At 43.7% G+C, this 24,810-nt stretch overlaps 1 protein-coding gene across 1 annotated transcript in view; it reads right to left on the bottom strand.

Annotated features, from left to right (window-relative positions):
* LOC137634625 (failed axon connections homolog) overlaps positions 1-17,340 on the bottom strand; it is a 72,774-nt gene extending 55,434 nt beyond the window's left edge. The window contains exons 1-2 of the mRNA XM_068367092.1: positions 17,177-17,340; positions 13,319-13,451 (exon numbers count right to left, since the gene is read on the bottom strand). Coding sequence (XP_068223193.1) covers positions 13,319-13,451; positions 17,177-17,340 — 297 coding nt within the window. The remainder of the gene's footprint in view (positions 1-13,318; positions 13,452-17,176) is intronic.
* Between the last annotated feature and the right edge of the window lie 7,470 nt (positions 17,341-24,810).

Here is a 24,810-nt window from a genome sequence, read left to right as displayed (position 1 = left end):
GAAAGCTGTGGTCACTACCATATAGGATAATGGAGGCAAACAAGGCAAGCACATTTAGTTTTCCTATCAGAGTAACGGGGCCATAGGGCCCATATTTTCTTTGCCTTATGCTCCACTTCAGTGGTAGCACGAATGACTGGAGTATTCATATTTCTAACATCTTTGATGTTAAAAATATTCTGCCGAGGCATTCTTTCTCTCATCAGTCTTTCATGGGCCCATGGTTACTTCTTACATTAAAACTGATCTTTCAAGCTTCTTTACACTGCTTTAACCTCAACTTGCTATATACTGTAGTATAAGTATTAATAGTAACTGCATTCATTAGACCATAAATATGCAAAGATGCCATTGCCCGGCATGTCTACTACATGAGTACATAGCAGATATTTAATCAAATGTATCAATAGCTACTTTTCTTCAACCATAAAACATCATTATTTTGAGTTTTGTGTTCTCACTGATCAATGCATCATGGTGAAGGGTTGATAAACCTAGTACAATCTTATTACTTTTTACTTTGTATGAAATAGCAGTCTCCTTTTCAACAAATATGAAAGCTGATGAACTCACAAGTCTGCCCTTTACTTCTAGCATTTCTGGTGGAACAAATGGCTTCTTGCGTAGTGTTACAACTCACTTCATTTTCTTTTTTCTCACACCGATAATCAATGAATAAGATGTAAACCAATTATCTGTTGTTTCTGTTCTACATACATATACCAAGGCACTTCCCCCAATTTTGGGAGGTAGCCAACATCAAACAAATGAAACGATAAAACGGGATGTCTCCTCTCTATGTTCCTCCCGGCCTGACATGGGACTCAGCCGAGTTCGGCTGGTACTGCTTGGGTGGCACAGCCCACCCTCCCACATTATCCACCACAGATGAAGCTTCATAATGCTGAATCCCCTACTGCTGCTACTTCTGCGGTCATCCAAGGCACCGGAGGAAGCAGCAGGGCCTACTGGAACTGCGTCACAATCGCTCACCATTCATTCCTATTTCTAGCATGCTCTCTTGCCTCTCTCACATCTATCCTCCTATCACCCAGAGCTTCCTTCACTCCAACCATCTACCCAAACCTTGGCCTTCCTCTCGTACTTCTCCCACCAACTCTTGCATTCATCATCTTCTTTGGCAGACAGCCATTTTCCATTCTCTCAACATGGCCAAACCACCTCAACACATTCATATCCACTCTAGCTGCTAACTCATTTCTTACACCAGTTCTCACCATCACTACTTCGTTCCTAACCCTATCTACTCGAGATACACCAGCTATACTCCTTAGACACTTCATCTCAAACATTCAATTTCTGTCTCTCCGTCACTTTCATTCCCCACAACTCCGATCCATACATACAATCACTTTCTCATACAAAACTCTCTTTACATTCATGCCCAACCCTCTATTTTTTACGACTCCCTTAACTGCCCCCAACACTTTGCATCCTTCAGTCACTCTCTGACGTACATCTGCTTCCACTCCACCATTTGCTGCAACAATAGACCCCAAGTACTTAATCTGATCCACCTCCTCAAGTAACTCTCCATTCAACATGACATTAAGCCTCGCACCACCTTCCCTTCTCGTACATCTCATAACCTTACTCTTACCCACATTAACTCTCAACTTCCTTCTCTCACACACCCTTACAAATTCTGTTATTAACCGGCCAAGCTTCTCTTCCATGTCTGCAACCAGCACAGTATCATCCGCAAACAACAACTGATTTACCTCCCATTCATGGTCATTCTCGTCTACCAGTTTCAATCCTCGTCCAAACACTCGAGCATTCACCTCTCTCACCACTCCATCTATTAGTGTGCTACTGTTATTAACACACAATCTGACTATTACACATCAACATGCAAGTTAAACAACCACGGTGACATCACACATCCCTGTCTCAGTCCCACTCTCACTGGAAACCAATCGCTCACTTCATTTCCTATCCTAACACATGCTTTACTACCTTTGTAGAAACTTTTCACTGCTTGCAACAACCTTCCACCAACTCCATATAACCTCATCACATTCCACATTGCTTCCCTATCAACTCTATCATACGCTTTATCCAGATCCATAAACGCAACATAGACCTCCTTACCTTTTGCTAAATATTTCTCGCATATCTGCCTAACTGTAAAAAACTGATTCATACAACCCCTACCTCTTCTAAAACCACCCTGTACTTCTGTTCTACCAGTGTATAAATGGGATTTACAAGTTCTGTAGTTATATACTCACCTTGAAGTATCCCAGCAGGTGTGTTTGTATTGGAACCAATTTAAGTTATGGCGTTTAATATGTACAGTGGAACCTCTACATACGAATTTAATCCGTTCCAGAACCAACTTCGGATGTAGAAATTGATCGGATGTCGAAACGAATTTTCCCATAAGAATACATTGAAATAGGATTAATCCGTGGTTGAGCCCAAAAACCTATGATAACTTCTTAATAAACTACTACACATAATTTTCCCATGAGAATAATGAACACTAAATTAGATAATAGACATGTAAATAAGAAGAATAGACATGTAAATAAGAAGAATTAGCAAAAAATGATAAATAAGAAACGGGTTTTTAGCGTCACTTTACCTTAGAAACTCCAGCGCAGGTGTTGTTCGTCTTCGCTACGCAGAGAGGAGAGAGGAGACGGACGGACGGCGAGGAGGTAGAGAGGTTAACTACGATAAACGTAACACTACCGTAACTTATTCTAACTTACACTAAGTGAACTTTAACATAACTTAGCTTATTTCTTTTTTATTTTTATATTTTATATTTTTTTTTACATTTTCTTTTTTTCTTTTTGATGATTACGTAATTTTAATCACTATCACTTACATTTAAAATTGACTGAATTTCTTTTGCTTCACTCTTTTCCGTTTTCTGTGTTTCACTTTCTTCCTCTTCACTCTTTGCCGTTTTCTTCGGTTCACTTACATCCTCTTCATCGCGAGTTCGCTTCGCAGTTTTTTTAAAGAAAGCATCGATAGATAATTGCTTCGTACGGCTTTTCAGAATGTTTCGAAAGTGCGTTAGGCAAACATCATCGAATTGAGAAACTACACGACAAACCTGCAATTTCTTTGGATGGTATTTGTCGATGAAGTCGACCACGTCTTGATATTTTCCTAACACCTCTTTTATTTGCGCTGAACCTAACACATGTTCTACCTCCTCGCTCTCTTCCTCGTCATCACTCATGTGCTCCGACATAGCATGGAGTTCCTTGAGCTCATCCGTCGTCAGTTCGTCGTGATGTTCGGCGACGAGTTCCGTAACGTCATCTGCGTCGACCTCCAGACCCATGGACTTGCCAAGGGAGACGATTTCCTCTACGGCTTCCGCTGCACCGACCACGGGATCAGGTTCGGGGTCAAAACCCTCGAAATCTCGGGGAGAAACTGCATCAGGCCACAGCTTCTTCCATGCAGAATTGAGGGTCCGTCGAGTTAATCCCACCCAAGCCTGATCAATGATCTTTAAGCAGTGCACGATATTGAAGTGGCCCCTCCAAAATTCACGCAAAGTTAAGTTGGTGCTTTGCGTGACATTAAAGCACTGCTTGAATAAGTGCTTGGTGTACAGCTTCTTAAAATTAGAGATGACTTGCTGGTCCATGGGCTGGAGGATAGAGGTGGTATTTGGTGGAAGATACAGCACCTTTATGAACTTGAATTCATCGAAGATATCATCTTCAAGTCCGGGGGGGGGTGAGCGGGTGCATTGTCAAGGCATAGCAGGCACTTTAAAGGCAATTTCTGCTCATGAAGATACTTCTTCACAGAAGGACCGAAAACTTGGTTTACCCATTGCACAAAGAAATGCCTAGTGACCCAGGCCTTCGAGTTGGATCGCCAGAAAACATGAAGCTGATCCTTATCGACGTTGTGTGCTTTAAAGGCCCTAGGGTTCTCTGAATGGTAAACAAGCAAGGGCTTAACTTTAAAGTCCCCGCTAGCGTTGGCACATAGAGCAAGAGTCAACCGATCCTTCATTGGCTTATGCCCAGGCAATTTCTTCTCTTCAGCAGTGATGTAGGTTCGACTCGGCATCTTCTTCCAAAACAGCCCAGTTTCATCACAATTGAACACCTGCTGCTCTACGTAGCCTTCTTCCTTTACGATATTTTCGAATTTCTTAACAAAGTCAGTTGCAGCCTTTGTGTCCGCACTAGCAGCCTCTCCGTGGCGAACAACTGAATGAATCCCGGACCGTTTCTTAAATTTCTCGAACCAGCCACGAGATGCCTTGAAATCATCTAAGGAAGGCTCGGTTGAACTCTCCCCAGCATCACCCACAGAGCTCTCCTCCTTCAAGTCCGTAAAGATGGCGTGCGCCTTCTCGCAGATAACGGTTTCAGTGATGGTGTCGCCAACGATCTCTCTATCCTTAATCCACACTAGTAGAAGTCGTTCCATCTCTTCTATGATAGGGGTACGGCGTTTGGAAATTATAGTGATCCCCTTAGAAGGTTTCACTGCTTTAATAGCTTCCTTCTGTTTAAGGATTGTCGAGATCGTCGACATATTACGGCCATACTGTTTAGCAAGTTCACTCACGCGGATGCCACGCTCATGTTTTTCAATAATTTCCTGCTTAATTTCTATAGAAAGCATTTCCTTCTTCCTTTTCTCACCACTACCACTACCACTGGCAAAACTAAGCCTTTTTGGACCCATGATTTACGCAAATTATCGTTAATGGATGCACGTAAAAAATCACGATTAATTCACAGTTAATATCACAACGCAAAGAGCACAACCGCACGAAGCCGACGAGAACAGAGGACTGACCCAAGCCGCGCTAATTGAGCGTCCCTCCGAGGTCGATGTGCTGCCTTCTATCGGCGGAAATAAAAAACACTTCAGGCGCTATGAGCACCGACTACGCGTACGAGTATTGTTTACTTCGGGTGTCGAAAAAAACATTCGGGTGTAGAGTCGGAACGTGTTCGAATTGTACTTCGCGTGTCGAAAAATTCGGATACAACCGGTACGACGAAAATTGCTACTTCGTGTGTCGAAATAAAATTCGGGTGTAGAGTCAAAAATTTGCTCGAATTTTACTTCGGATGTTGGAAAATTCGGATGTAGATACGATCGGATGTAGAGGTTCCACTGTACTTGAATCTACATTACATGCCATGAATAACTTCAAACCATATTTTGATGGCTTATTTGCTCATAAATGCTCACCCACTGTAGTATTCTCTCCTGGGCTATAATTTAGTTTGCAAAGATCTATGACGTGTCCATTTGGTCCTTATTGCAGCAAACCAGACAGTTTTCCTCTTTCAATCTCTTGTGTCTTTATTGTCAAAACACAGAAAATGAATGGCGAGAGATTGTGACAGTTCCGATAGGTCATATACTGTCACCTCAGGTCACCTTATGATGACCACTGAGGTAGCGGCTGTAGTGAAGTCAGTATAAAAAGCTTCATTTGTGATAGGAGATGGGTGAAGAATGGGTTGTGACATCCTAGAAGTACCTACCAAACTCAGCTGAGTCCATCGTTAGGAAAAGAAGATCAAAGAGAAAAAAAAGACCCTTTTGTTTCTTTTGGTGTCTACTACCCATCAATATTGTAGGAAGTGCCATGGTAGATATATATCTATACACACACACATTTACACTATATATATATATATATATATATATATATATATATATATATATATATATATATATATATATATATATATATATATATATATATATATATATATACAAATATATATATATATATATATATATATATATATACATATATATACATATACATATATATAATGTATATAAATATGTATATGTATATGTATATGTCCTATCAAAGGATGAATACTTGTATTCATGTACAAACAAAAGGTAACACCATGGATGCTGTCAAGCACATTATCTGTTTTGGATGACCCAGGGGAAAGCATAAAATAAATCATCTTTTCTCTACTACTTCAATATAAGATAAATAAACTAACCAACTCTTGATGCTTTGGAGTGTGAAGGGCAGAGGAGTCTTAAAATTCCATTGTCCAAACTATTCTCCTCTTATCTTTCTTCCTTTTTCTGTAAATTTGTCAAGCTGGAAAGGCAAGGACACCTCAAACACAAGTATGAGCCATTTTATGCTCCTGTCTACTCTTAAAACAGCAGCACCAGCCACTCCTACAGAATCTCAAGATCTTTCTGAGCTTGCCGAGGCAGTCCTAATATTTTTTCTATGTTTCACCGCCATGTCATTGTTCCTAGACTCTATATAGTTTAAGTTAAACTTGCATCTCATGTTCAGATACATCTCTATGCTCTTTAGAACAATTTTTCATCGAGCACACTTTGTCTCAGCAGATGGTATACCTCATGTGTGAGTCCTATATCTTCTCAAAAATTCAACTTTCTGACCTTGCAGACCGAGCAAACAAGTGCTTTGACAAACTTGGAAGACTTAACTTACTATCTTGCCATAAGAAAAACTGCCGACCAAATCCTCTAACATTGAATAAAGGAAATAAAACATGAGCGCCGCTTGGGATACGTATCTTCATTACCACCGACCAAGGGAAAATGACCACCTTGAGCTTGGCTATTCATGCATTCAATCAGGTAGCCACCTTTAGAGGCAACGGCCTAGATGATAAGAAGCACTATACAAGGCAAAGTGCTGTACTAATAGGGAGAGCTTTATTTTTAAAATATGTTATTTTTATTAATAAAATAAATTTTTGAATATACTTACCCGGTGATCATATAAGCTGTCAGCTCTGCTGCCCGACAGAAAAACCTAAGGACAAAATACGCCAGCGATCGCTATACAGGTGGGGGTGTACATCAACAGCGCCATCTGTCGAGCAGGTACTCAAGTACTCCATGTAAACACAGAACCAATTTTCTCCTCGGTCCACTGGGTCTCTATTGGGGAGGAAGGGAGGGTCCTTTAATATATGATCACCGGGTAAGTATATTCAAAAATTTATTTTATTAATAAAAATAACATTTTTCAATATTAAACTTAGCCGGTGATCATATAAGCTGATTCACACCCAGGGGGGTGGGTAGAGACCAGCATTACATGTTTACATTATTAAGAGCTAAGTATTTTGTATTTCATTTTAGCAGTTATTCAAAATAACAAACATAAAATAAATAAGTACCTGGTAAGGAAGTCGACTTGAACAATTACTCTGCCTTTTTAAGTACGTCTTCCTTACTGAGCCTCGCGATCCTCATAGGATGCTGTGCGACTCCTAGGAGCTGAAGTATCAAGGGTTGCAACCCATACTAAAGGACCTCATCAAAACCTCTAATCTAGGCGCTTCTCAAGAAAAGAATTTGACCACCCGCCAAATCAACCAGGATGCGAAAGGCTTCTTAGCCTTCCGGACAACCCAAAAACAACAATAAAAAACATTTCAAGAGAAAGATTAAAAAGGTTATGGAATTAGGGGAATGTAGTGGTTGAGCCCTCACCCACTACTGCACTCGCTGCTACGAATGGTCCCAGGGTGTAGCAGTTCTCGTAAAGAGACTGGACATCTTTAAGATAAAAAGACGCGAACACTGACTTGCTTCTCCAATAGGTTGCGTCCATTATACTCTGCAGAGATCTGTTTTGTTTGAAGGCCACTGAAGTTGCGACAGCTCTAACTTCATGTGTCCTTACCTTCAGCAAAGCATGGTCTTCCTCATTCAGATGGGAATGAGCTTCTCGTATCAACAGTCTAATATAATAGGAAACTGCATTCTTCGACATAGGTAAAGAAGGTTTCTTAATAGCACACCATAAAGCTTCTGACTGTCCTCGTAAAGGTTTAGTTCGTTTTAAATAGAACTTAAGAGCTCTAACAGGGCACAAGACTCTTTCTAGTTCATTTCCAACCAAATTAGAAAGGCTTGGAATATCGAACGATTTCGGCCAAGGACGAGAAGGTAGTTCGTTTTTGGCTAGAAAACCAAGCTGCAAAGAACATGTAACCGTTTCAGATGAAAATCCGATGTTCCTGCTGAAGGCGTGTATCTCACTGACTCTTTTAGCTGTAGCTAAGCAGACGAGGAAAAGAGTCTTCAAAGTGAGATCTTTAAAGGAGGCTGATTGTAGTGGCTCGAACCTTTCTGACATAAGGAATCTTAGTACCACGTCTAAATTCCAACCTGGTGTGGCCAAACGACGCTCCTTCGAGGTCTCAAAAGACTTAAGGAGGTCCTGTAGATCTTTGTTGTTGGAAAGATCTAAGCCTCTGTGACGGAAGACTGCTGCCAACATGCTTCTGTAACCCTTGATCGTGGGAGCTGAAAGAGATCTTTCCTTCCTTAGGTATAAAAGGAAGTCAGCTATCTGAGTTACAGAGATACTGGTTGAGGATACTGATACCGACTTGCACCAGCTTCGGAAGACTTCCCACTTCGACTGGTAGACTTTAAGAGTGGATGTCCTCCTTGCTCTAGCAATCGCTCTGGCTGCCTCCTTCGAAAAGCCTCTAGCTCTCGAGAGTCTTTCGATAGTCTGAAGGCAGTCAGACGAAGAGCGTGGAGGCTTGGGTGTACCTTCTTTACGTGTGGCTGACGCAGAAGGTCCACTCTTAGAGGAAGTGTTCTGGGAACGTCCACTAGCCATTGCAGTACCTCGGTGAACCATTCTCTCCCGGGCCAGAGGGGAGCAACCAACGTCAACCTTGTCCCTTCGTGAGAGGTGAACTTCTGCAGTACTCTGTTGACAATCTTGAACGGGGGGAATGCATAAAGGTCTAGATGGGACCAATCCAGAAGAAAGGCATCTATATGAACTGCTGCTGGGTCCGGGATCGGCGAGCAATAAATTGGGAGCCTCTTGGTCATCGAGGTTGCAAATAGATCTATGGTAGGTTGGCCCCACAAGGCCCATAGTCTCTTGCATACATTCATGTGAAGGGTCCATTCTGTTGGGATGATTTGACCCTTCCGGCTGAGGCGGTCTGCCATGACATTCATGTTGCCTTGAATGAACCTCGTTACTAGAGACAGGTTTAGATCTCTTGACCAGGTGAGGAGGTCCCTTGCGATCTCGTATAACGTCATCGAATGAGTCCCTCCTTGCTTGGAGATGTACGCCAAGGCTGTGGTGTTGTCGGAGTTCACCTCCACCACCTTGCCTAGAAGGAGGGACTTGAAGCTTCTCAAGGCCAGATGAACTGCCAGTAGCTCCTTGCAGTTGATATGTAACGTTCTTTGATCCGCGTTCCACGTGCCCGAGCATTCCCGACCGTCTAATGTCGCACCCCAGCCCGTGTCCGATGCGTCCGAGAAGAGAACGTGGTTGGGGGTCTGAACAGCCAGTGGCAGACCCTCTCTGAGGTGAATGTTGTCCTTCCACCAAGTCAGTGAAGACTTCATCTTCTCGGAAATAGGGATCGAGACCGCTTCTAGCGTCTTGTCCTTTCTCCAGTGAACAGCTAGGTGAAATTGAAGGGGTCGGAGGTGCAGTCTCCCTAACGCAATGAACTGGTCCAGTGATGAAAGCGTCCCTATCAGACTCATCCACTGTCTGACTGAACATCGGTCCTTCTTTAGCATGTTCTGGATGCATTCTTGGGCTTGACTGATTCTGGGGGCCGACGGAAAAGCCCGAAAAGCTTGACTCTGAATCTCCATTCCTAGGTACACTATAGTTTGGGATGGGACGAGTTGGGACTTTTCCATATTGACCAGGAGACCCAATTCCTTGGTCAGATCTAGAGTCCACTTTAGATTCTCCAGACAGCGACGACTTGACGAAGCTCTTAGAAGCCAGTCGTCCAAATAGAGGGAGGCTCTGATGTCTGCTAAATGCAGGAATTTGGCAATATTCCTCATCAGTTTCGTAAAAACAAGAGGCGCCGTGCTTAGGCCAAAGCACAGGGCTTGAAATTGGTATACAACCTTCCCGTAAACGAACCTTAGAAAAGGTTGGGAATCTGGGTGGATGGGGACGTGAAAGTAAGCGTCCTTGAGGTCTAAAGAGACCATCCAGTCTTCCTTCCTGACCGATGCTAGAACCGACTTTGTCGTCTCCATGGTGAACGTCTGCTTTGTGACAAAGACATTCAGAGCACTGACGTCTAGCACCGGTCTCCACCCTCCTGTCTTCTTCACGACTAAGAAGAGACGGTTGTAGAAGCCCGGGGATTGATGGTCCCGGACTTTGACTACCGCTCCCTTTTGTAGTAAGAGAGACACCTCTTGCTGCAAAGCTAGTCTCTTGTCCTCCTCTCTGTACCTGGGAGAGAGGTCGATGGGAGTTGTTGCTAGAGGGGGCTTGCGCAAGAATGGAATCTTGTACCCCTCTCTGAGTAACTTCACAGATTGTGCGTCTGCGCCCCTGTTCTCCCAGGCCTGCCAGTAGTTCTTGAGCCTGGCTCCCACTGCTGTCTAAAGAAGGTGGCAGTCAGACTCTGCCTCTAAAGGACTTGGAACCTTTCTTCTTGCTCCCACGTTGACCTTCGGCACGAGCACCTCCTCTGCTGGAGGCTCTGCTACGAAAGGGCGGAATGAACCTTGACGCTGGAGTATCCATCCTGGGTCTAGACACGGAGGGCAAAGGGGTGGCTTTGCGTGCGGATGACGCAACCAGGTCATGTGTGTCTTTTTGAATCAAGGAGGCAGCAATCTCCTTGATCAACTCCTCAGGGAAGAGGCACTTCGAGAGAGAAGCAAACATAAGCTCCGATCTTTGACATGGGGTTACTCCAGCTGACAAGAAGGAGCAAAGGTGTTCCCGTTTCTTGAGGACCCCGGAAACGAAAGAAGCCGCAAGCTCACTAGAACCATCCCGTATGGCTTTGTCCATGCAGGACATTATGAGCATGGAAGTTTCCTTGTCAGAAGGGGAGGTCTTCCTGCTCAACGCTCCCAAACACCAGTCCAAAAAGTTAAAAACTTCGAACGCTCTGAATACTCCTTTCATCAGATGGTCTAAATCCGAAGGAGTCAAACAAATCTTGGAGCGTCTCATGGCCAGCCTGCGGGGAGAGTCTACAAGACTTGAGAAGTCGCCCTGGGCAGAGGCAGGAACTCCCAAGCCGAGAACTTCTCCCGTGGCATACCAGACGCTAGATCTGGAAGCAAGCTTGGCAGGGGGAAACATGAAAGCTGTCTTCCCAAGTTGCTTCTTGGACTGCAACCAATCTCCCAGCACTCTTAAAGCTCTCTTGGACGAGCGGGCGAGGACGAGCTTCGTAAAGGCAGGTGCGGATGACTGCGTGCCTAAAGAGAACTCAGAGGGAGGAGAGCGTGGTGCTGCAGACACAAACTGATCAGGATATAAATCCTTGAACAGTGCAAGCACTTTCCTAAAGTCCAAGGAGGGAGGCGTGGTCTTGGGTTCGTCGATATCCGTGTGCGGGTCGTCAAGATGTGCAGCGTCGTCATCATCAGAGAGTCCATCGTCTGAATGTTGAGGAGGAAGCGGCAAAGGAGTAGGAATCAGCTGGTCGGCTGAGTCCGGCAGCACGGGTGCATGCGTGACTGCACTGGACGCAACGTCATGGAACTGTTGGTCAGTCTGTGACTGCTGCGGGCGAATAGCGGAGACCACAGTGGGTTGCGGAGGTTGACGCACAGCGTCAAAACAAAGCAACTTAACTCCACCCTCCTGTTGTTGTGGTAACTCGCGAACGTCAACGGAGGGTTCCGTGCGTCTGTGAACGTCAACGTGCGGCTGGCAGGGTACACTGCGCATGGGTGGTGGGACTCTCACAGCTGGAGTGCGGGAGAAGGTAGCCTCAGCGTCTACTGGACGCACAACCGTGGTTGGTTGTAGGCTAACGGGTGCAGCGTCAACCTTCTCCGCACGATACTCCTGCATAAAAGATGCTAACTGTGTCTGCATAGACTGTAGCAAAGACCACTTAGGGTCTACAGCAGCAGGTGCGGCAACAGACGGTGTTACTGCCTGTTGCGGTACCACTTTGCCTCTCTTAGGAGGTGTGCAGTCATCGGAAGACTGCAGCGAGTCCGAACTGACCCAGTGGCTACACCTGGGCCGTTGGACTTGCGCGGAAGGGACCTTGCGTTTGAGAGGCCGTGAGACCTTGGTCCATCGTTTCTGGCGTGAAACCTCTTCCGCAGACGAGGAATGAACGGGCTCTCTCGTCTTCATGTGGGTGGGGCGATCTTGGCAAGATACGTCCGAAACCACGGAGGGAACGTCTGTCCGCTGATTAAAGCCTGTCGAACCCTTTGGTCGTACGACATTGCTTCTCCCCTGGGCTTGGGAGCTTGCAAGAGGTCCCGGACTGGGAGGACGACAGGCACGAACAGACGCACCCTCATGCGCAACACTAACACTTTTCACAGCACTACCACTCACTTCACTTCCCACTGCACTCTTACCCTTCAACTCCCTGACGTCTGCCATGAGTTGGTTGCGGTCACTCGCCAATGACTCGACTCTCTCACCCAGAGCCTGGATGGCACGCATCATATCTGCCATCGAAGGTTGTTGAGTGCTGGAAGGGGGATCAGGAGTAACCACTACAGGGGAAGGAATAGGTTGTGGGGCATGGGGAGAGGAAAAATCAACTGAGCGAGATGAACTCCTCCTGACTCTATCTCTCTCTAGCCTACGTGAATATTTAAGGAATTCGAGAAAATCGAATTCCGAAAGCCCAACGCATTCCTCACACCGATCTTCCCATTGACAGGATTTACCCCGACAATTGGAACAAATGGTGTGAGGATCGATAGAGGCCTTCGGAAGACGCCTTAAACAGTCCCTAGCACTACACTTCCTGTATTTAGGGACTTGAGAAGGGTCAGCCATCTTGAATTAGTCAAAGGGGAAATTCAAAATCTATCCAAGTCGTCAACAAATAATCCAAAATTCAATCAAAGAATGCAAGGAAGTATTGAAGATAACCTCTGCAAAGCGAAAGCTAAAAACTAGAAATGAGTACTTCACTAAAATCTGTGAAAATCAATCCAGTAAGCAACAGCGTATTTAGTAGGTCTTGCCAGTGGCACGACAGAGAGAAAATTGGTTCTGTGTTTACATGGAGTACTTGAGTACCTGCTCGACAGATGGCGCTGTTGATGTACACCCCCACCTGTATAGCGATCGCTGGCGTATTTTGTCCTTAGGTTTTTCTGTCGGGCAGCAGAGCTGACAGCTTATATGATCACCGGCTAAGTTTAATATTGAAAACTTAAATTTATGGATTAATTCTGTACCTTTCATTAGAGGAACAGCATTGGAATACAGTAATCAACATTAGTTTACTTTCCATAAATATACAAAATTGATGGAAGTTAATTTTTCCCAAATAGAGAATATTTCAACATTAATACTCACCTCATATGATATACCAGCCATTCTCAAGTATGTCTCAAGCTTCACCACAAATGGTGATACATTTGGGCAGTACCGTCCACGTGGGAAGAGATGTAGAACTACTACATCTTTCCCTACACTTCTCCACTTATTCCTGAGAAAGGATAATAATTATAGCAAATAAATAATCGACTTATTTACAAGAGTTAATCATCAAAACCTGAATTCAAAACCAAACAAAAATTAATTTCACACACTCATTACTGGGTATATATGGCATCCAATACACTTGTCTTTTACATAGATACAAACATACTAAAACTAGAATAATTTTTGAGGTCCATAACTATTTTAGTTATGCTTTATGTCTCAAATGGCAACACAGAAGGCAACATCAGGTTAGCTGACAATTGTCCGCTAGACAATGTACAATAGAGCAAATCAGAACATGACATATGAGTACAAGGAAAATCAAGTACAAAAATAATGACTGTAAATTCTAGGAAAAATTAGAGAGAGGAAAGAAAGGCAGAGATCTTCATTCCTACCAGCAATGAGTGTGCTTGGGCCCATTAGAAACTGAGCACAGACAGGAGATGCATGAGCACCTGTACTGACTAAAAATACATGTACTCAAGGATGGGTACATTTCTATGTACCATCTCACCTTACGAATGAGATAACAATGTACAAGGATCCCTTTCCTGCATGAAACATTTCTCTCTAACGATAGAAAAAAGGTAGAAGTCACACATACGCAACTCCTATCAATCGGTCTTCCTGAACTTCTTTGATGACGTGTAGTAACTGTTCTCTTATGAGTTGCAGCAAAGACTAATGAATATAAGGTACAGGAAAATGAAAAACTTGAAGTTCGTCTTCTACCGAGTTGTGCAGGCCGATGATAACCCTCTCACAGGGAAGAGACCACACCGACTCTTGATGAGACAACACAACCAGGTGGTAAGTCCTTAGCATCTTTCTGGGGCCGAGAAGTTACTGAAGAAAAGAAGATGGCGCCCCTTTACACTTGGTGGAAGGAAAACTCTATCCTTCAACACGGGGAAAACCAACATCCCTAGGTTTCCATTGTTGTTATAAGGCCCTAAATAGTCTCAAAGTGTTGAAAAGCATCCTCAAGCGCTACCCCAAGCATCTGAAATGATGAAGCAGAACACCAGGAGTTTTTTGTCCAGCCGTATGGTAAACAGGGCAATCGCTGGTGATTGCCAGAAAGGATGTAGGGACCACTATGAACCTACACCCCGCAACTAGCAACTGAGTATCTGCTAGAACAATCCTCTTGCCTGGAATGACTCTCACTGAAATCTCTACAGCATTGTCCATTGCCAAGATGTGCACCTAATTTGTTAGCTTGAAAAGACTGAACAAAATGGTTCCTGGTTGCTCTTTGATGTATGCTACAACAATGGTGTTGTTCCTCATCAACACAACTGAGTGCCCTATCAAATTTTGTTGGAAAGTTTGTAGTGTTTGAAACACCGCTTGCATTTCCAACAAGTTGATATGCAGATGCTTTTCTCTGGAGACTACACCCATGAAGTGACTTGGGTCCTCAGATGCATATCCCACAGTTCCCTCATTGCATCTGAGAACAGAAGCATCTCAGGTGGAGAGTTGAGTGGAGCAGCCCTGATGAGGTTTACATTGTTAAGCCACCAGGAAAGATTGTCTTGCACCTTTTGCTCCACTGGAACCAGACTGGAAGGAAAAATACATCAGTGGCTGTCGACTGATAATGTTTCAAACACCACTGAAGCAATATATGGTGGAGACATCCATGCACAACAAATTTCTAAGAGGGACCAATCACAAGGTGACCTCATCACACAGTGAATGATATTGGGGTTACCAATTATGATAGGACCATTTATACGGAGACCAATCTCAAGAAGACCAAGACTCATATTTCCAATCCCACTAACATAAAGGAATGTCTCGATTCTCATACAATCAACGAGATCAATAACTGGTCTCTCTCACCACAATATGAGCAAGTTTCTCTCCCTTTGGAACCAAAGTACAGTATCCTTAAAAAGACACACCATGGCATACCTTGACCATCTATGGGAAAGGAAAGAAGAAAGACAGCCCCCTCCTCCTATCTATCAGTGCGAATGTTCTACTTGGTATGAGACCAAGCACCTACAGTAGGAGCATAAGCTCATGTACAGCGTAACGTGAGACTTTCCCAGTCTGGTTTGATTTTTTGATACCACAAAGCCTTTTTCACACATAAGCGAGGATACATCACTCAGAACTTCACATAACTTCTGTAGATCGTTCATCATGGACTTCTATAATTTCTTTCTCTTCTTATAGGCAGAAGTAGCCATGTACAAAGGTTCAGCTGAAGACAAGGTAGACAAGCAGGAGTAGAACTAGAAGAGATAGAGGAAAGCACACCATTCTTACCAGCATTCTTACTGGTCATGGTCTTGGAGGTAAATGAAAATTATCCCCCTGAAGAGGCCCCTGTCAATTGAGATTATATCAACAGGTGCCATGTCTCCTAATGCCTCCACAGATGTAACAGGACATAGGGAGAGATAAAGTGAGGAAAGCCTCAGAATTCCTGGCAGGAACCAAACCCTTCAACAAACTTTTTTTTGCTGTATTCTATTTGCTGTATTCTATATATATCGTACAGTTATTACCTAGGAACTCGTTTTAAAATGTTTTCCTAAATATACTCCACCCTATTTTAAGTTTATTTTAAATCAAGGCGCTATGTTGTATTAGTATTAGCAATAGATGTACAACTTTCTTAACAATAAACCATTAATTATCATTATTATTATTACAACAGATTTCCTACCCTTGGAGCACTATTAATACCTCAGGAAGGGCACAACTTTCTCAAGTCCAGATCATCGTCATTGTTGCTGATCGGAACAACAACAGGTGAGACTTGACAAAAAGTTGGAGGAGTATTACCTTCACTATGGGAAGGTAGTACCTGTGTTTTCCCTGAGTAAAGCCCAAAGGTTTCCTCTTACAAGAATTCCTACAGAGGACCCAGTCAGTCAGGCAGGCCGGTGGCTCCACTCTCCACCTACCTCCCACTAACTAATGCACTTACCTTGTTAAAGATTCAATGGTTGTTTCAGCTCACACTGGACATGTATTCCTAATTAAAGGACAACGGTTTGTACATGGGTATGAACAAATTTCAAAATATTTGGATACGAAAAAAATAAAATTATATTGCTATCACCAGTGCCAGAACCACAAGCTATGAAATATTTTCCACTATGCATTTCATAATAGCATTTGGGAAATGAAAAATAATTTATGCTACAGTATTACTATAATTGCTAAAATGGATTCTCCTTGTCTAATGAGAAGCTAAACATGAGGCATAACATTCTTGATACTGCACTTTGGTCCTCTTACAAATATTCTTAAGTTTTCTTTATTGCTGTTACTACAGGTTTTGGTATGTGGACCAATTCCCTTGATACAATTTTACAGCGAAACAAATTATGTTTAGCCCCACCATTTTAGTCCTGATACCTAATTGGCAAGACACCAAATTGATAAGACAGTTCATATCACACATGTACACTTTATAACAAACCTTTGGTTCTTTTTATAAAGATCAGGTGCTGTATATTTATAGAACTGCCACTCTAAAATTCAAAACATCTTACAAAAGCACTTTTTTACTCTTAATCTCCTTATTATTTAGTTTCTTTTTTAATTTTTTGATTGGATTAACTATCCACTTATTTCTATTTCTGTAATAATAAGAAAAAATAGAGCATCTTATTCTCCTGTACAACGAGAATAGCTGGCTTTCGTTATTTTGTTAACTTAGAAAAACAAGAGACTCATAAAAGAACATAGAAAACTCACCTTTGGCATTGCTTCTTATAATAAAAGATAGCTTTAACAAAGCCAAAACAAACAGCTCCAGTTAGAAAATAAGCTTTTCCTTTCTTCCACACTGAGGCTACGGATGATATGGCCTCAGATACAATGAAGTAAGGACCATTACCAATTGCACAAGGCATAACCATTCTGAAAATTGATAAAAGATGAAAATTTTAGATAAATTATTTTGCTTTCTCAAGTACTGTACATAGTAATGTAATCTACAATATAACAGATAAAAATCACAAATTTTGATAACTTGCATTTATCCTAACTATATATTCCTAAGTCCTTTAAACCTCTCATGATACTGAGTGTGACACACTTACTGTCAGGCTTTTGGCTAAGGGCAAAGTTTACATGCCGTCAGAGAATTTTTTCTCCCCTTTGATATGGCCAAACTATAATGGATATGAACTGATTTATTGCATTATGTTGAAGGTCGCTTAAAGATTTTAATGTATACAAAATATATTCCAATGATTATAAATATTTAAGCAAGCAATTAAACATGAAAATTTTTCAAAAATGAAAGATAATTCTTAAAAAAAGTTATTTTTATTAATAAAATAAATTTTTGAATATACTTACCCGGTGATTATATAAGCTGCAGCTCTGCTGCCCGACAGAAAAACTCTACGTTCAAAATACGCCAGCGATCGCTATGCAGGTAGGGGGTGTACATCAACAGCGCCATCTGTCGAGCAGGTACTCAGTACTCAATGTAAACACAGAACCAATTTTCTCCTCGGTCCACTGGGTCTCTATTGGGGAGGAAGGGAGGGTCCTTTAATATATAATCACCGGGTAAGTATATTCAAAAATTTATTTTATTAATAAAAATGTTATTTTCATTAGTAAAATAAATTTTTGAATATACTTACCCGATAATCATGTAGCTGTCAACTCTGTTGCCGACAGAAATCTACGGTCGGGATACGCCAGCGATCGCTATACAGGTGGGGGTGAACACCACAGCGCCATCTGTGGTCAGGTACTCTAGTACTTCTTGTCAACACCACCTCAATTTTTTCCTCGGTCCACTGGTTCTCTATGGGGAGGAAGGGTGGGTCAATTAAATCATGATTATCGGGTAAGTATATTCAAAAATTTATTTTACTAATGAAAATAACATTTTTCAATATTAATCTTACCCGATAATCATGTAGCTGATTCACACCCAGGGTGGTGGGTGGAGACCAGCATACATGTTAACACAGAAGCTAAGTATCCCGTATTTTATTTTATTAGTTATTCAAAAATAACATAAAATAAATAAGTACCTGGTAAGGAAGACAACTTGAACCATTACTCTGCCTTTATTAAGTACGTCTTTCTTACTGAGCGTAGCGGTCCTCTTAGGATGCTGAACGACTCTTAGGTGCTGAAGTATAAAGGGCTGCAACCCATACTAAAGGACCTCATCACAACCTTTAACCTCGGCGCTTCTCAAGAAAGAATTGACCACCCGCCAAATCAACAAGGATGTGGAAGGCTTCTTAGCCAACCGTACAACCCATAAAAAGTATTCAAGAGAAAGGTTAAAAAGGTTATGGGATTATGGGAATGTAGTGGCTGAGCCCCCGCCTACTACTGCATTCGTTGCTACGAATGGTCCCAGGGTGTAGCAGTTCTCGTAAAGAGACTGGACATCTTTGAGATAGAATGATGCGAACACTGACTTGCTTCTCCAATAGGTTGCATCCATAACACTCTGCAGAGAACGGTTCTGTTAGAGGGCCACTGAAGTAGCCACAGCTCTCACTTCATGTGTCCTTACCTTCAGCAAAGCAAGGTCTTCTTCCTTCAGATGAGAATGTGCTTCCCTAATCAGGAGCCTGAATAGGTAAGAAACTGAGTTCTTAGACCTTGGAAGAGAAGGCTTCTTGATAGCCCACCATAAGGCTTCTGATTGTCCTCGTAAAGGTTATGACCTTTTTAGATAGTACCTAAGAGCTCTAACTGGGCAAAGTACTCTCTCCAGTTCGTCCCCCACCAAGTTGGACAGGCTTGGGATCTCGAACGACTTAGGCCAAGGACGTGAAGGAAGCTCGTTTTAGCAAAAAACCGAGCTGCAAGGAACATGTAGCCGTTTCAGATGTGAAAACTATGTTCCTGCTGAAGGCGTGGATCTCACTTACTCTTTTAGCTGTTGTCAAGCACACGAGGAAAAGAGTTTTTAATGTGAGGTCCTTAAAAGAGGCTGATTGGAGAGGTTCAAATCTTGATGACATAAGGAACCTTAGGACCACGTCTAGATTCCAGCCTGGAGTGGACAACCGACGTTCCTTTGAGGTCTTAAAAGACCTAAGGAGGTCCTGTAGATCTTTGTTGGTGGAAAGATCCAAGCCTCTGTGGTGGAAAACCGCTGCCAACATACTTCTGTAACCCTTAATCGTAGGAGCTGAAAGGGATCTTACGTTCCTTAGATGTAACAGGAAGTCAGCAATCTGGGTTACAGTGGTACTGGATGAGGAAACTGCATTGGCCTTGTACCAGCTTCGGAAGACTTCCCCTTTAGACTGATAGACTCTGAGAGTGGATGTCCTCCTTGCTCTGGCAATCGCTCTGGCTGCCTCCTTCGAAAAGCCCCTAGCTCTTGAGAGTCTTTCGAAAGTCTGAAGGCAGTCAGACGAAGAGCGTGGAGGTTTGGATGTACCTTCTTTACGTGAGGTAGACGTAGAAGGTCCACTCCTAGAGGAAGAGTCCTGGGAATGTCGACCAGCCATTGCAGTACCTCTATGAACCATTCTCTCGCGGGCCAGAGCGGAGCCAACCAACGTCAGCCGTGTCCCTTTGCGAGAGGCGAACTTCTGAAGTACCCTGTTGACAATCTTGAACGGCGGGAATGCATACAGGTCGAGATGGGACCAATCCAGCAGAAAAGCATCCACATGAACTGCTGCTGGGTCTGGAATCGGAGAACAATACAACGGGAGCCTCTAGGTTATCGAGGTAGCGAACAGATCTATGGTTGGCTGACCCCACAGGGCCCAAAGTCTGCTGCAAACATTCTTGTGAAGGGTCCACTCTGTGGGGATGACCTGACCCTTCCGGCTAAGGCGATCTGCCATGACATTCATATCGCCCTGAATGAACCTCGTTACCAGCGTGAGCTTTCGATCTTTTAACCAGATGAGGAGGTCCCTTGCGATCTAGAACAACTTCCACGAATGAGTCCCTCCCTGCTTGGAGATGTAAGCCAAGGCTGTGGTGTTGTCAGAGTCCACCTCCACCACCTTGTTAAGCTGGAGGGACTTGAAGTTTATCAAGGTCAGATGAACCGCCAACAGCTCCTTGCAATAGATGTGAAGTGTCCTTAGCTCCTGATTCCATGTTCCCGAGCATTCCTGTCCGTTCAAAGTCGCACCCCAGCCCGTGTCTGATGCGTCAGAGAAGAGACGGCGGTCGGGTTTCTGAACAGCCAAAGGTAGACTTCCTTGAGAAGAAAGCTGTTCTTTCACCACGTGAGAGTAGACCTCCTCTCTTCGGAAACAGGAACTGAGATCGTCTCTAGCGTCATGTCCTTTATCCAGTGAGCCGCTAGATGATACTGAAGGGGGGGAGGTGGGGTCTCCCTAACTCGATGAACAGTGCCAGCGATGAAAGTGTCCCTGTTAGACTCATCCACTACCTGACTGAGCATCGGTTCCTTCTCAGCATGCTCTGGATGCAATCTAGGGCTTAGTATATCTTTGGGGCCGACGGAAAAGCCCGAAAAGCTCGACTCTGAAGATCCATACCCAGGTAGACAATGGTCTGGGATGGGACGAGCTGGGACTCCTCAAAATTGACCAGGAGGCCCAGTTCCTTGGTCAGATCCATAGTCCATCTGAGAATCTCCAGACAGCGACGACTTGTGGGAGCTCTTAAAAGCTAGTCGTCTGACGGAGCCGGACACAAGATCATGGTACTGCTGCACAGTCTGTGAACTGTCAACCATGGGGAAGCGAGGAAGTACAGTGACAACCCGAAGCTGTCTAGACTGTCTGGGTCGTACAGACAACTCCTTATCGGGTTGCTGAGGTTGCCGCACTGCGTCACAACAAGACACTTCTGCTGGTTGTTGAACGTCTTCCCAGTGACACACTGACTCCGTAAACAAAAAATCCTCTAACAAGGACTAAGCTTGGACTGCATGTCTTGCAACACAGCTCAAGGTCTATGGGAGCAGGTGTGGTAACAGACAGGGTTAGCGACTGAAGTGGAACCATTACCCTCCCTGGAAGCATGCTATGCTTAAATAAAAGTCCATAGGAGGCTAAGCAGCTAAAGGCTCCTCTCCAAATGACAGAGTCCTCAAGGGAAAATCAGAAGGAGGGAGAATAGCACTTTCTCATCTACAGGAACCATATCCGAGAAAAGCTAAGTTCTCTCAGTGAGGGTTTCACTGGTGCAAAAGCAGCAGACTAGAAGGCAACGTTATGAAACTGCTTGACAGTCTAGTGAGTTGGCAACAACCAAAGATGTGTGACTGAGAAGCATGCGGTAAGGTATGCAGAGCATGCTGTATGTAGAGCATGCTGTAAGGTAAGCAGAGCATGTTGCATGGCGTGCGGCTTATGCTGCATGGGATGAGGCTCATGCTGCATGGGATGAGGCTCATGCTGCATGGTATGAGACTCATGCTGCATGGGATGAGGCTCAAGCTGCAAGGGATGAGGCTTATGCCGCATGCGTTGAGGAGGATGCCGCATAGTATGAGGCTCCTGCCTCATGGGTTGAGGCGGTTGCCGCATAGCATGAGGCTTTTGCCTCATGGTTTGAGGAGGATGCCGCATAGCATGAGGCTCCTCATAAGCATGAGGCTGCCTCATGGGTAGAGGAGGATTTTTTAAAGAAATCTGAACCTGACACTAATCTAGCTGTCCGAGGATTTACCTGGTGAGACATCAGTCTCTTCACCAGCGAGTTTTACCAGATTTCCCCGGGCCACCACGTGACACAATTGGTAGTAATTCATTCAAATTACCCCTAATGAGTCAATATGGATGAATATCAACACAACATCGTGTTCAAATAGAAATAAATTTCTACCTCATACTTGGGATCGAACGCTAGCCCCTTCTAATGAAAGGCCAGGTCGAAACCAACCATGCCACGAGAGCCCATTCAAGAGTTGAGGTTCTTGCCTCAAGAGTGGAGGTGGCTGCCGCAAGAGTTGAGGTTGCTGCCTCAAGGATGGTGGAGGTTGCTGCATAGCGCTGGTATCTGGCAACTCCCAATGCGGCAGCTCACGCGTGGAGGTAGGTTGAGGAACCTCAACATCATACGTCTGGCAGGGTGGACTGCGCAGAGGTGGAGTTGAGGTTGCTGCCTCGAGGATGGTGGAGGTTGTCGCACCGCAAGAGGTAGCTGCCTCGAGGATGGAGGAGGTAGTCGCAACGCATGAGTCTCCTACCTCAAGGGTAGAGGAGGTTGCTGCAAAGCATAAGGCTCCTGCCTCAAGTGTTGAGGAGGTTGCCGCGTGGCAAGAGGCTCCTGCCTCAAGGAAAGTGGAGGTTGCTGCACAGAGCTGGTATCTGGCAACTCCCAATGCGGCAGCTCACGCATGGAGGTAGCTTGAGGAACCTCAACATCATACGTCTGGCAGGCTGGACTGCGTAGAGGTGGAGGAGCGCTCGCAGGAGGAGGTGTGTTAACCTTCTCTGCCTGAAACTCCTGCATCAACACCGCAAGCTGAGACTGCATTGTCAGCAGCATAGACCACTAGAGTTTAAGAAAGACAACAACAAACGGAGCTACTGTCCGTTGAAACTGAGGGTCTAAAACAGCTGGTGCGGCAACAGACGGAGTTACTGTCTGTTGCGATACCACCTTGCCTCTCTGGGAGGTGTGCAGTTGTCGTACTGCAGCAAGTCCGAACTGACCCAGTGCTAATGGCACCACCTAGGAGTTGGACTTGCGCGGAAGGGACCGACTTGCACTTAAAAGCTGCAAGATTTGGTCCATGGTTTCTGCGAGAAACCTCTTCCGCAGACGAGGAATAAATGGGCTCTCTCGTCTTTGTGTGGGTGGGGTGATCACGTCGGCTACGTGAGTTGGTTACACCCGAAACCACGGAGGGAAACGTCTGTTCGTCGATCAAGGCCTGCTGAACCCATAAGTCCTTCGACATTACTTCTCCCCTGGGCTTGGGAGCTTGTAAGAGGTCCCAGACTAGGCGAACAACTGGCACGAACAGACGAACCCTCGAACGCAACACTGTAACACTTTGCGCTTATCACTGTATCACTTTTGATTTTCTGTTTGCACTTATTTCACTGAACTCGAAACTTTAAGTGGTTTGTACCTGAAACACGCAATTCTATCCTTCATTAAAAGTTAGTAATTGCGAAAACAGTATTACAATGTAACAGAAAAACATAATGAAAGATAAATAATTCAGTGGCTGGAAAAGAGATTAAACACTAGATCAAATAAACTACGTTTAAAATCTCTCACCGCATAAAGTCTGAGAACAAGAATAAAACTCTAGAAACGTTTACCTTCTTCCCCTAAAGAGACTAGGGAGAAGAGCAAAAACGATAACAACGTTACCCGCTTGAACAAAACGTTTATCCTCCTCTCTCTCCCTCCGTCTCTATCTCTCTCTCTCTCTCTCTTGACTTAGCACCTAAGAGAAGAGCCCAATTATATATATCGTTAAAACATATTATTGTTAAAGGAAAAAAACTGAAAGGTTTCCCAAATAAAAAGTTCCTTTATTAGAATAGAACCATTTAAGCTAAGAAAGAATGAACAAAACGCTAGAATCGGTTTACTCTTACTGCAACGTGACACCGTGATAGACTCTCTCTCTATCGTAACGATAGAGCGCAAGTTGAACGTTCTGAACGTCAACAACTGCAGAGACAAAACAAAACGTTAGTTCAACTTTGAAAACAGTACAAGACTATCAAAGAAATTCTTTCAAAAACATTAAAATAGCATAATATGTTAACAGGTAAAAACGAAATGACGGGCTCAAAGTTAATTAACTTTGGTTCCAAGAAAAGACCGCCTACTATTAGGAAAGGTCGAATATAAACAAATATAAAAATTAATTTTAATAAGTTTATAATAAAAGGAAGTTAATCAAAGAGGCCTATAAAAGGCAGAGAGATATAAAATAAATCTATAACTTTGTTAAGCAGAATTAAGAGAGTCTATACTCTCTTCGACACCAACACTTCCGTCTAAGGGAAGGGTCGGCCATTTAAAAGTGAAAGAGAGTTCATACTCTCTTCGTACCAAAATTAAATAAAAAATTAAATCAAATTAATTCCAAAAACTTGCTAAGCTAATGATATAGCTTCCTGAATAGCGAAGGCTAAACTCTAGAGCAAATACATCACCAAATCGTGAGCAATAACTCCAGAATCAACAGCGTATCCATGTAGGTCTAGCCGGAGGCACGACAGAGGAAAAATTGAGGTGGTGTTGACAAGAAGTACTAGAGTACCTGACCACAGATGGCGCTGTGGTGTTCACCCCCACCTGTATAGCGATCGCTGGCGTATCCCGACCGTAGATTTCTGTCGGCAACAGAGTTGACAGCTACATGATTATCGGGTAAGATTAATATTGAAAAATAACATTTTTCAATATTAAACTTAGCCGGTGATTATATAAGC

Source organism: Palaemon carinicauda, chromosome 45, assembly GCF_036898095.1.
Source record: "Palaemon carinicauda isolate YSFRI2023 chromosome 45, ASM3689809v2, whole genome shotgun sequence".
In the NCBI taxonomy this organism is placed as follows: Eukaryota; Metazoa; Arthropoda; class Malacostraca; order Decapoda; family Palaemonidae; genus Palaemon; species Palaemon carinicauda.
The sequence above is the reverse complement of the archived record's forward strand: the minus strand, read 5'-3'. Positions and strand labels throughout refer to the sequence as shown.